Source organism: Carcharodon carcharias, chromosome 23, assembly GCF_017639515.1.
Source record: "Carcharodon carcharias isolate sCarCar2 chromosome 23, sCarCar2.pri, whole genome shotgun sequence".
NCBI classification, from domain to species: domain Eukaryota; kingdom Metazoa; phylum Chordata; class Chondrichthyes; order Lamniformes; family Lamnidae; genus Carcharodon; species Carcharodon carcharias.
This window is the reverse complement of record NC_054489.1, coordinates 5,280,957-5,294,578: the sequence shown is the minus strand read 5'-3', so window position 1 is coordinate 5,294,578 and position 13,622 is coordinate 5,280,957. Positions and strand designations below refer to the sequence as shown.

Genomic DNA, 13,622 nt, shown 5'->3' with positions numbered 1-13,622 from the left:
CAATAGTAAGTTTCAAAAATAAACTGGATAAATGCTTGATCAGGGAAAAAATTGCAGGGCTAAGGGGTAAAAGCAGGGGATTGAAACTAATTGAATAACTCTTTCAAAGAGCTGGCACAGGCACAAAGGGCTGAATGTCCACCTTCTGTGATGTATGATTCCAAGAACAACCAGAATTAGATAGCAGGCTATTGGTGAGGTTAAGCTAACTGCCCTTAGCCATGAACCAGTACCTGATTGGGAACGCTTTCTCCCGTCTCCCCATCCACTTGAACAGGCCCCTGCAGCAATCCACTCCTCCCATTTCCATCTTTCTCTTCATTCTTCTCGCTCTGTTCCTCCTCTTGCTCGTTCTCCTTCTGTCTGTAATTGTAGTCGAAAACCTCTCTCCCAGCGCCCAGATCTATGTCTTGCCTCCACAGGATATCAATTAGATCAATGTCCTAGAACCAAAGAATTCCAATAACTCCAGCTGTATCCAAAATTTATTTCAGCAACAAAGCAAGACACTTTCATTGTCAATTGCAAAGCAAGCAGCTCAAAGCGAAACAGGATCATTTGTAATTACCCCCAGTCTGACAGGTGCAAGGAGGGAATGTTTCAATTCCCACTAGTGGACACTAAACTAGGTAATGAACAGAGGTACAAGAGGAGGCCATTCAGCCCCTCAAACCAGTTTCACCATTCAGTTCAATCATGGCTGCTCTGTTTCTTAACGATCCCTATCCCCCTTGGCTCTGTAATCCTTAATATCTTGGTTTAACAAATCTATCAATCTCACCCCCAGGCCTCAACAACGTTTCGGTAGAGAGTATCTTCCAGGTTTCCACTACCTTTTATGTGAAGTGCTTCCTGACATCATCCCCGAATGGCCTAGCTCTAATTTTAAAGGTTATACCCCTCATTCTGGATTTGCTTCACCAGAGGATAGTAGTTTTTATCTACCTCATCAGCTCTTTGAATGCTCAGTAAGATCATTCCACATCTCCTATATTCAAGGGAATATATTCAAGCCTAGACTATGCAATCTCTCCTAACATAACCCTCTGGACTTTCCCACCAGAGAAAATAATTGCTCTATCTACCCTACTCCAGGAATGTGTATGCCATACCTCACTATGTCTAGCTGCAGGGTTTCAGCCACCTCACACCTGATCCTCAAACTCTCTGCTTTTTGGTATTAAGTGTCAATTTGCCCATTATCAATGCACCACACTGGTTTGAACACACTGGTTTGAACAGAATGTTGATCAGCCTAATATTCAGAATGCTATAATCCCATCATACAGACATGGGATGATTACCAATTTCCCCCACAAACCAAAAAATTCTCTCAAGGCACAGCCACTGAAGAATAGCATGAGTGGAAGGCAAAAGGGTGAGAGTGAGCAAAAGAGAGACAGCGAGACTGTCACCCAGGGGACACTTTTCTACACTCAGCTAGTTTCAGAAAAGCACTGCTGGTCATTCCTTCCGCCAGAGAATGTATGGTAGCCTAGAGATTTTGGTACTGGTCCAGCAACCTGACATATTGCAAAATGGAGTTCAATAAATTTGGGAACCTGACCAGGAAAGCTGCCATTATTTAAATTAAAGAAACAACTAGTTAACAAATGTTTTTCAAGGAAAACAGTACCTATGCAGTCTAATTCTAGTTGTACACCATATGCTTGCTTCTTAAACCCTTCAGTCACCGGGGATAGACAATAAATACTGTGCAGCCAAAACTAAACCAAAATACTGAGGATGCTGGAAATCTGAAATAACAAATTACTGGAAAAACTCAGGTGATCTGGCAGCGTCTGTGGACAGAAACAGAGTTAACGTATCAGGTCAATGACATACTAACAGAACTTGAGACCTGAAACCTTAACTCTTGTTTCTTGCTCCACAGATGCAGCCTGACCTGAATTTCCAGCATTTTCTGATTTACTGCCTTGTCAATGCTGCTTACATCTCAGGAACAAAGCAAAAATAAAAGAAAAAAATGCAGTGTCCAGCTGTTGGTAGAAAGGATCTGAAGTTTACAAAACTACTTTGAAAAAGTATCACAGGGAAAGGGAGAGAGGCAGAGACACAGAGAAACGAGCAGACCTGCTTTTTATTCAGAATTCTTCCACTGCCTTAAAGGGAAAATAACAAATATATATTTCACCAACTGCTTATTTTCCAGATACTGAATCTCTCTGGATCAGCTCCCAAATGATGAATCACAAACCCACTGATCCCATTAACAAGGTAAGGGAAAAGTTAAAAAGGCAAGTCTAAAATGATAGATCTCCAAAGAACTCCAATTTTCCCCCGTTCGCACGTTGGGGTGGGCCTGAAACAATCCCATCAATTTCCCTCCCCTTTTAACGCCGCCAGATTTAAAACCAATTATTCTGCTTTTGTATTTCAAATTCCAGACAGTAGCTTAGAATGCTTTGAGAAGGGCACAAATTTGAGACTAGATATAATGGATAGAAGCTCCAGTAATGCACTGCCTGCCAGTAATGTTCGATTTACTGCCACTTTCCTCTCTCTCCAGCCCACGTCACAGTGGTACGACCACTGATTTACATACGGGGGCAGTGAGCTGTAGGAAAGCAGTCTGGACTGTTCCTTCAGTACCTTCAATGCACCAGTCTCAAACAGGAAGATAAGCTTGATAGGATGTAGCAAATTCAAATATACACATACAGTTCTCTAAAGGAGGGGGAGTGTGCTTGTTTCTATTAAAGCTGTGCCTGGCAGCAGTATGGGACACTGGAAAATGTTTGCGTGGATTTGGGAGGGGTGTGGACAAGAGAAGAAAAAGGAGAAACTGAGAGAAGAAATGCACCTATCCACAGATTGAATATTACATGCACTCTGTTTCACATGTAGCCTATTAACACTCCTGTCTTGGGTCATTTAATGTTTGAAAGAACTTTATAAATGCAAGTTGTTATTGTTGTATTCCAAGGGTGTGCAGCAGTTTTGATGAGTGGCTAAGATGATGCTTTGTTTAACCCACCTGCCCCTTAAAAGGCATGTCCTGCGGTCCCTCTGGTGATGAGATCTTAACAGATAAAGCCAGGTCATTGCAACTGGTTTACACTCAAGGTAGAGTTATGATGTTTCTTAGTCCAGAGCAGAAGAAACCAGAATTCAATAACTGTTTTCCTTTTAAAAAAAAAGTTAATTTGCCCAATACAAAACAAGTTTCCTGGGACATCTAGCACCAAATTCACTGGAAAATGCCAATGTTTTCTGTACAGTGCATGAAATTCACACTGGAACAGATTATCAAACGCTGTCACAACCCAGTAGACACAGACAAATTCAGTGATGGCGACTCAGTTTATGATTAAACATTAGGCCTTGAAACCAACTTGAACGTGGAACAAGAAAGGGTGACTGCTTTTAGCAGACATCCATGGCAGCCTATTGGTCTCAGTCACAGCTCAGCTGATCAGTGGTCTCTGCCCAGTCTGGAGGTGGACAGCTGACACATTTAATTAAACTTAGAAGCACAGTCAATTCAGAGAAAAATGGCTGCTTAAAACAGCAGGCTGTTTAGATCAAGGTGACCTCTGAAGAAAATCAGTGGAAACTTTACAGAGTCAATGGTCAAACTTAAAAAGCTGCAATGGTGAAACGCACTCAACGCTTTAAATATGAAGTAGTTTGAAAAATTATGCAGTAAGATTCAAATAATCCAGGTCAAACAAACAACTCCAGATGATTCCTTCTGCCTTGTATGACGGGAGAGCGAGAATAATATTTGAATTTTTCAGTACTCATTTCATCTGCAGCACTTCCTCCTGTCCTCATGGATAATGGGTCATAGCTATTTTTGACTTTACATAAGCTCTGTTATTCTGCAGTCAGCGTGTTGTACAGCGCTGCAATGGGTTAGGTGGCTGGTAATTCCTTTGCACTCCAAGAGGAGCAGGGTGAGCAGTCTGTCTAGACTGGCCCAATTCTGTAACTGTAGCAGGGAGTCATATGGTAATTGGACTTAATCCACATTTATCTAACTTTATTTATCTTTATTCTGTCATCCAACTTAAATCACTGTTCACATTACTCCTTGCGAAGGCCCACACCCACTGCTCAAAGGATGATAACTTGAGCTTGACCTCTAGAGAGGGAATTTCATTGAGTTAAAGGAGCAACATGACCTGCTTTGATTCTACCACCCCCCTGCCAACTCCCCAACCATTTCCCCTTTAAGTTAAAACTTGTAACTTGCCCTAAACATATCAACTTTCCAAAAACTCCTTCTGTGGTGAGAGTTATCACCCTGTACCAAGATTTTCTCTCCCATCCAACCACAATAACATTTCCATTTTAAGAGATGGATCAACTGAGCTACTCTACCCATCGGTGTCCCTCAAGCTGTTCCGACAAGTATGAGTGTGTAACAAGATAGAGGAGAACCTTCAACCCCTCACTCGATAATCTACCACTCACCAGCAAGGGCAGAGGCCAGGGACCAAATCTTTTATGTGAAGAGAAACACGGAATTAACATTTCATCATCAGCCTGAAACGTTAACTGTTTCTCTCCACAGATGCTATCTGAACTGATGAGCATTTACAGCGTTTTTTTGTTTTCATTTCAGATTTCTAGCATCCACCAGTATTTTGCTTTTAACTAAGTTCCTTCTATTCCCACAAGAGAAGTTGTGCAACTCCATCCCGATGGCTGGGAAACCTTAGCCAGAAAGCAGCATTGAAGGATTCAGGCTCAATCAGTGTTGATTTAGTAAATCACAACCAGGATACAGGTTAAGAATCAATGGATATCATAAAGGAGCAGAACTGGGACTCACCAAAGTCAAGTCTGCTGACACAATTTTAACACTTGGGGCGAATAAACTTTTACATGTGGAAGTAGCAAAAAGCAACTATTGTTTCACTGAATCATACCATAGGCCAGAGGCAACGCCTTTTGGGTCTAGGAGAAAATAGTTGGAGGAAAAAAATAATAATTTGAAGGGAAAGAGGAGGCTGGCATCTTTCCTTTGCAGAAAAAAAAATGCAAGTCATAATTACTACCGCAATTGTTCCACACAAGAGAATTATGCAAATCAGAGTGTGGTTATGAGGAACTTTGGGACATAGTCTGACCAGAGACAGAAGTAAATTAAATACCACTATACAAAGCTACTTTTTCCAATTACCACCCATATCTGTTGAACAAAAAAATATCTACAAACATTATGTAATATATGGTAGAATCACCAGGACCCAACAACTATCACAATCCCATCATGAAATAAAGTGGAAAAACCCAAGCAGCAATACCTCTGGCTGTCCCATTGTTTGATCCTCAACATTTTCATCCTGTGATCCATCCTCTGATCTGTGCAGAGCCTTGGTGAGAGTGCTACAATTCCTGAGTGTTCATAGGATGAAGAGACACCAATGGTTTCTGTGCTTGGCCACATCTAGCAGACCCAGCTGGACAACATGCAAGCAGGGACATGACCTCTCCCAACATGCTTGAGTAGCACTGTCCGAGAGTCTGAGCTCAGGCATGAACAATGGTCAGTTCCAGTGAAGTATCAGGAGCTCAATATTATATCTCAATGTAAAGGAAAGGGAGAAATAAACTGCAAGTTTCCACACATTACTCTGCCTACAGCATGACACAAAGCAATAACAAAACATTAGGTTCAGTTGCTGATGAAATGGAATGCCGACAAAGTTCATTTGGTCACAAGTCAGACCAAATTCACAAAGTTAAACCACTGATCCATTAACATGTTCCAGCAGACTATTGTTGGACTATCCTGCTGCCCTCCAACTGACCAAATTCACCAATTTCCAAACTGAGATCTCAGGTAAAAGAAAATGCCCACACATTCCTGTTGAGAATAGAGCACTGACCCAATGATGACAGGTCCTAATTAAACTGACGTTTGTAAAAGGCATTGATGGAGTTAAACGTACAAGTGGATTCCACACCATAACATCACTGGTAATATTACAGATCACTGCAGTATACGGATTTGTTGATCATTTATTAAAACCCAACAAGCTATATTCCAACACACAGTAAACCCATTGTTGTTAATATCTTCTTTACTAGTGACCAAATTAGAATGGTGCAACCCATCCAAAACAGACACCTGGGAGAAGTCACCCAGTCCAATATTTTGAACCTGACCCAGTACAATAGAAAGTGCTGGTTCAAAGATTCACAACTTTTTTCTGGTCATGGCATGCACAAATAGATGGTTCAGGCTTTCACATTTGATCAGGAGCGATTGCCATCATCCACCTGTGGAGAGTTTTATTCCATGAGCTAGATAATCTCAGCCACACTGATGAGCAGGGACCCAGTTACCCAAGGAGATGGTGAGTGTGTGGGGTAAAGAGATAGAGGAAAAAAAGAAAGAGGGAGCACAAGAAAGAAAGGAGGCAAGGGAAAAGAGCAAGATATCTTCACAAGATTAGCCTTAAATGCTCCACACTGCCACTCACCTAAGCTATAGAAATCCATAAAAAATAACCAATGCTGGTAATGGAGAGAAGAGTGAAAAATTGAAAAGAACTCAAAGAGGAGAAAACAGAGTGGAAAAAAAGGATAAGTAAATATTCCCTCAAAATATGGATAATAAAATAATCTGCAAGGCCAGAGGTATCGATATTGAAAACAATGTTATTTTTCTCCTTTTATGCACTGACTTGACTTGGATTTGGTTAGATGCCCAGACCAAACAAGCTCACTGATTTGAAGACAATAAAAATCTTGGTCCAAGGACCCAGTGCTCATGAGTAAACAATCTCCAGTTTAATGGAGTTAACTCTCAGCATCACAGTATCTTTACAGTGCCATTTGGTGGCCATTTGGCCCATCAAGTCTGCACTGGTTCTCAGAGCATTCCACCTAGTCCTATTCTCCCGCCTTATTCCTAACCTTGCACATTCTCTCTTTTCAGGTAGCAATCCAATTCCCTTGTGAACACCTCAATTGAACCTGCCTCCACCACTCTTTCAGAAAATTTGTTCCAGACTCCAACCACCCTCTGGGTGAAAAAAATTTTCCTCACATTACATTTACTCCTTTTGCCAATTATTTTGAATCTGTGCCCCCTAGTTCTTGATGTTCTCTTAGTGGGAACAGTTTCTACTATTTACCCTGTCCATAACCCTCTTGAATACTTCTATCAAGTCTCCTCTCAGCCTTTTTTTTCTCCAAGGAAAACTCTCCAATCTATCCTCATAGCTACAGTTCTTTATCCTGGAACTGGTCTTTGAAGGAAGATTACCCGTTATGGAAAAGGGAGGACAGGGAGCCATGAAAAGAATGTCATTGCCTAGAAATGTTATACAAACTAAAAGAAACTGAGCTCTGTTGTAATCATATTGTGTACATGCAGCTGGAGTCTGCTGGTCTGGGTAAAGTACATGTACAGATCTGTTAAGACAATGAAAACCCAAAAGCACCAGTGCAATGTGTCCTGGCCTATATTGATCACTCAAATAAATTGTTGGGTGTCACTAAGCAAATGGGGCTATACAACCTGCCTGACAACTTGTGAATGTGGAACTAAGCCACAGACTATGCAACATCTCCTGCAACGTCTATCGCTAGAGGAACCCTGCACTGTTGCAGATCTTGCCGAATTCAACAACAAGGCGCAAAAATGTGTCCAGTTCTGGCTGGGCCATGTATAGACTGTCCGTGGACACGATAAGAAGAATCACTCAGACAACACCTAAAACATTGTCATTTGTTGGATTGCTGTTTTTGGGAGCTTACTGTGCACAAGTTGACTGCCACACTTCCTACATTACACACTCTTTTCACTTCAAAAGTACTCACTGCCTGTGAAGCATTCAAGTGACAGCCAGAGTTCAGGAAAAAGTGTTAAACAAATCCAAGCCATTCTTTTAATTTAAAAGCAAATTGTGGGCCGCAAAGACCGGCACTACAGAAATCAACACCACTAAGCTGGTTCAGGATCTTATTGTCAAGATGATATAGGTCACGTTGCAGTGCCCATTCGATATAAATAGCTTTGAGCACTACCTGCACTGTCCCTCGCTAGGGACGCCCAGGACTGGGCAAGGCTGTGGAAGAGGCCACCAGAGTGATACACCCTCCCCACCCTACCACAACAACTAGTTATAATTATTATTATAATTATAATAACTAGTTATCCCAAGTGTGAACCTTTCAGCAATCAATTCCCTGCTTGAGGATAGTTACACCGCATTCTCCAAAAACATCCCCAAAATATTCAGCCCACCCCTCCACTAAAACCAATTACTGCAATGCCAAAACACAAAGCATTAGCTAGAGCAGTTTAGGTAGTCACAGGAAACAAATTTCACTCTGACCACATGCAGGCTCATGAGACAATGCAATTCAGAAACGCTTTCAAACGTGGAACTCCGGCTAATTTTCATATCAAAGTGATTAGATCCTATTACTCTATTTTTGGGGTGACCTGCAAGGTTATTTCAGTCAACAGGGCATTTAACCAGCCCCTCCCTTCCTACATCCCAATCAGTTCATGTAGGGGCTAATATGACTGCTGTAGACTCCCCTGGCAGGTGTCATAACAGGGGAGTGGAGAGAAACATAAGACAACAGCATAATACCAATAATGATCTTCCTTGTGTTGCGTATCTGCTTGAACCCCTCAACACTCATCTGAATGTTCATTATTAAAGATTAAGTAAGCACAACAGTTTTAAGTGTGTGAAAATTCTGATATTTGACAGATGCAGGGATTGCTCAGCAATCAATCACATGCTCAGCTGGCAGCTCACATGTTTTATATAATGTATAAGACATGATTTTTAGTAATAGTCTATTTATAGGGCAAACAAATCCACATACATAGGCTCCTGACTTTTACTGTACTGAGACAATCAGAACACAAAACTGAACAAGCAGTGCTTTCACCTCCAGTTTGTAATCATTCACATAAATACAGGTGCATCAAACTGAGTGCCAACATGTGGTGCCATGAATGGACTTTCCCTCTTCAGACAGAGATAGAATAAGGTTAGATGAGGCGGGGACAGAGAGCAGGAAAAGAGAGGCTGAAAACACACTCCAGAAGGAACGTATGCTTGATAAATGTACCTTACAGAATGCCATGGATTGTTTTATGTTAGAGACACTACACGGTGACTACAAGAGCAGGTCAGAGGTTGGGGATTCTGCAGAGAGTAACTCACCTCCTGAATCCTCAAAACCTGTCCACCATCTACAAGTCACAAGCCAGGATGGAATACTCTCCACTTGCCTGGATGAATGCAGCTCCATCAACATTCAAGAAGCTCCACACCATCCAGGACAAAGCAGCCTGTCTGATTGGCACCCACCACCTTAAGTATTCACTGTCTTCACCACCAACGCACATGGCAGCAGGGTGTACCATCTACAAGATGAACTACAGCACCTCACTAAGGCCTCTTCGACAGCACCTTCCAAACCCGTGACATCTACCACCTAGAAGGACAAGGGCAGCAGATACATAAGAACACTACCACCTGCAAGTTCCCCTCCATGCCACAAACCTTCCTGGTGTGTAGCTTGGAACTATATCACTATTCCTTCACTGTCGCTGGGTTAAAATCCTGGTACTCATCTTAACAGCACTGTGGGTGTACCTACACCATATGGACTGCAGCAGTTCAAGCCGACAGATCACCACATTCCCAAGAGCAATTAGAGATGGGCAACAAATGTTGGCCGAGCCAGCAATGACCTCATTCTCAAGAACGAATAAATAAAATTTCAGAGCTTCAGACCTAGGCAGCTGAAGGTGTGGCCACCAATGAGTGATTAAAATCAGGAATCCACAAGAAATCAGGCCACAAAGATCCCAGGGTTTGTAGGGCCAAAGGAGATTTGAGATAGGAAGGGGGAGGTCATGAAGAGTTTTGAAAACAAAGATTACAATTTAAAGTTGAGGCATGGCTTGATCAAGAGCTAACGCAGATCAAAGAGCACAGAGGAAGATTGGTGAGCAGGACTTGGTGCAGGTTAGGACACCAGCAGCAGAATTTTGAATGACCAAGTTTTCAGAGATGTAAGATAGAAAAGGGGCATAAGTTCACTGTAAATATTGACACCCTTGAAAGTACTATGAGACAATGGAGACAAAGACTGAGTACACATTTGATACTAGTGGTTTGGAGAAAACAAGTCAATACATAACAGCTGGATTCACTGCTGATAAGACTGCAGTGGAGCAATTTCCAGCAAAGCACCCCATCATCTTGTGTTCCCTACACAAGTCGATAAAAGATGCAGCTCCACCACTAGTGTTGCTGTTCAAGAGTGGTGTGTGTGAACTGAAGGCATGGGAGACTCCTGGATTATCCCCTCCAAAAAAAAACGCCAACAGAATCTGTGCATGCTAAAGTGGAAACTGACCATTCAATTGTTAACTCATTCATTGTCTCCATTCTGAGCTTAAAGGTTAAAGCACCCTAAGAGTCCTACCGTGGAAACACAAAACCGTCAGCAAAGGCAATAAATTATCCCAGAAATATATCAGAGCAGCAATGAAAAGGACACTGGTGTTAACCTTGTATCATTCTACTGGCTCATGGTCTGCTAAAAATTGTAAACTGGCTGGAAAACGCTTTGGAAAAGGGCTACAAAAATGTTAGTCTTCCTTTACTGAACAAATTTAAGACTCTCAGCTTCTCCTGGTTTTGAACTGGGTGCCTGAACCATATGTACTGTTCTATCTATTGGCTGCTCACTTCACAAGTCCAGCTCGGGGTCAGATTAGAAGTCATGCTTAATCCGCCAATGTGGAAAGGATGCTGGTAAAAGGGAAGTTCCAAGTCCTTTAAGTAATTGGTCAAAATGCAAATTTTTAAAATATGCCTCAAGAATAATCACTAATTTCTTCTCCATCTTAACATCGCAGGATATCAAAGAGCTACAGGGTCTGATGAGGCTTCAATACGACCAGTGGTGCCAGTATTCAGACTTAAGTCATGGCGTTTCTAAAGTTGAGGTCAGCCACACTACAGCTCACCCAAGTGCTTAAATTGAAGGACCTTGTAGAAAATCCCAAAGCAAACCAACCAGATTGATTACAAAGGGTAACAAATTAAAACAGCATCTGACTCAAGGAATATATTCACTATTGAACTCCACAAGGGTGGTTCTATGATTTTCTGTTCTGTAAACAGCTGACTTATATTCACATACAATATCCAAAGAGCCAGGTGTTTATTGAGTATACACACCTGCCCAAGAGAGAAGTCACAACAAGACTCGACACTGGACTCTGACTCATGCACAGCAATCAACTTAAGTTTTGCTAACATTCCAGTATGCCTTCCATGTCCAGCTATGTGTAGCAGATAAGAACAGTCGCTGGGTGTGGAAATCCCCTAGAAATCGTGGTGACAGAAATAGGCCTGCTCCAGATGGAGTTACTGACATGCATGGGCGAACTTCCATCACAAGATATTGGAATGAAGTTATTTTTAATCAGTCCAGGAACAAAATGTTGTTGATATGAGTCTTTCTTTCTGAAAAGCACATGACTGGCAGCTGCTTAACCTCCACTATTTGAAAACAGATAAACAGGCGGGAAACCATGATCAGCCTTGTTAAAGTCACCATAGAAACAGAAAGCAACAAAAAGCCAGTTTGCAGGATTTTCATTTGAACCATTTCTCGAGTCCATAAGAGGAAACTGAAACACAAATATTATTCCCCTCCAACTCTTTCCAATTTCCTTCCTTATCTAAGATGTTGGCTTCTTGCAGGGGTAAAGTCCCAGAGACACCAGCTGCCCTGAGATATATACAAAAGCAGCCATTACTCTGACATATTAATATGGCATCATTTTGAAGATCAGGGGAATGAGTTCTCCCTGCTGTCCTGATCAATATTTACCCCTCAGCCATCCCCTTAAAAACCCCACATTATCTGCTGTTGTGAGACCTTACTGTGAACAAATTGGAGGCCACAATTATTACATTATAGCACTTCAAAAAAACTACTCCTTGACTGTAAAACACTTTGGGATATCCTAACAGTCAAAAGCACTACAGAAATGTATTTTGTTTTTAATTCATGCACAAATCCATAGCCCCACCCAAATTGGTGCTCTATCAGAATTGTGCTCAATACCCAGAGTCTCCAGCAGAAATCACCACTGTAATCAGGAGCAGGAATTCCAGCTGGTTTTGCCCTTCCTAATCCAAGCTCAACATGACCATGGTTTACATCACTCCGCAGGGATCAGGAATCTGGGCCAATATCCACTGTTTTGGTTAAAAAAAACAATTCTCAAGTACAATGGAAGCACTATGCAGCAAACTGCCACCTGGCCCACCACACCATGAGGCCCGACCCTGGCCATCACACCTCACTAATCTAGGCTCACTGACAGTGTGGCGCTGCATTAGCCACATACCAACATCAACTTCAGAGAAACAGGGAGGTAACTGCACATACTAATAGTGGTAACATTTTTATTACTTTAAAGGCACTATATAAATACAAGTAGTAGCTGTCCGGATATTGTGTACTGCCCAACTGGGCACGGCAGGACCTCCAACTTCCTGATCTGTTGTCTTCCGAAGGGCAGATGTCAAATGTCACAACATGGGTCTTTTGGGAGAGAATTAATGTTAAGACTACGAGTGGCCCAAATGTACTCCCTTAAAATCATGCTAGCTTTATACTTAGGAAAAACAGGGAGCCGACCAAACTTTACATGGCACTGTGGAAAAGACAGATTAAAAAACAAAGAGAAAATTCGCTGAATCAAAACCTTGGAACTCCCTTCCCAAAAGCACTGTGGGTGTTCCTACAGCACAGGGACTGGAGCAGTTCAAGACAGCAGCTCACCACCATGCTCTCAAGGCCCAGCCAGTGACACCCACATCCCATGAAAGAATGAAAAAGAATGAGGTGGAGGAGAAGAAAATCCCCAGGACCAGGTGATTTCCATCCAGGGTTTTAAAAGCAAGTAGGTGAGGACATTGGAAGATTATAATGAGAGAATATTCAAAGTTCTCTAGATTCTGGGAACCGTTCCTTAAGATTGGAAAATTGTGCATGTTAGTCTGCTTTTTAGGAAAGGTAAAGGAAAGAAAACATGAAATTAAAGACCAGTTAGCCTAACATCTGTTGTCAGGAAATCACTAGAGTCTATAATTAAGCACAGGGAACTGAACACCTTGTAAATTTTTAGCTGATCAGAGCAAGCCAGAATCGTTTTGCAAAGAGGAGATCATGCCAAACAAATTTGATGCCTTTATATCTAAAGGACTGGAATACAAGGGGATAGAAACCATGCTTTAGCTATACAAAGCCAACACCTAGAATGATGTAACCAGTCTGGTCACCTCACCTTAGGAAAAAATTATATTGGCCTCGGAGGGAGTACAGCATAGGTTTACTAGAATGACAGCTGGTCTTTGTGGAATAATTTATGAGGAGAGATTACACAAATTTGATTGTATTCCCTGGCACATAGACAGTTAAGGGGCAATTTGATCAAAGTTTTCAAGACAAAAGGAGAACAGATAGGACAGACAAACTACTTCTGCTGCTTGGAGAGTCTAGGACAAGGAAGCCATTTAAAAATTGAGCCGGACCTTTCAGAAGTATAATTAGGAAATACTTCTTCACAAAGGGTGGTAGAA

The 13,622-nt window shown here is 41.8% G+C and overlaps 1 protein-coding gene across 4 annotated transcripts in view; it reads right to left on the bottom strand.

Annotated features, from left to right (window-relative positions):
- The window catches only part of nfe2l1b (nuclear factor, erythroid 2-like 1b), a 36,605-nt gene that overhangs the window by 15,517 nt on the left and 7,466 nt on the right, over positions 1-13,622 (bottom strand). For 2 of the 4 annotated variants that reach the window (XM_041173216.1, XM_041173217.1), the window contains exon 2: positions 234-443. The exons of the other annotated variants lie outside the window; for them this stretch is intronic. In XM_041173216.1, the coding sequence (XP_041029150.1) occupies positions 234-443 (210 nt within the window). The remainder of the gene's footprint in view (positions 1-233; positions 444-13,622) is intronic. 4 annotated transcript variants of the gene reach the window in all.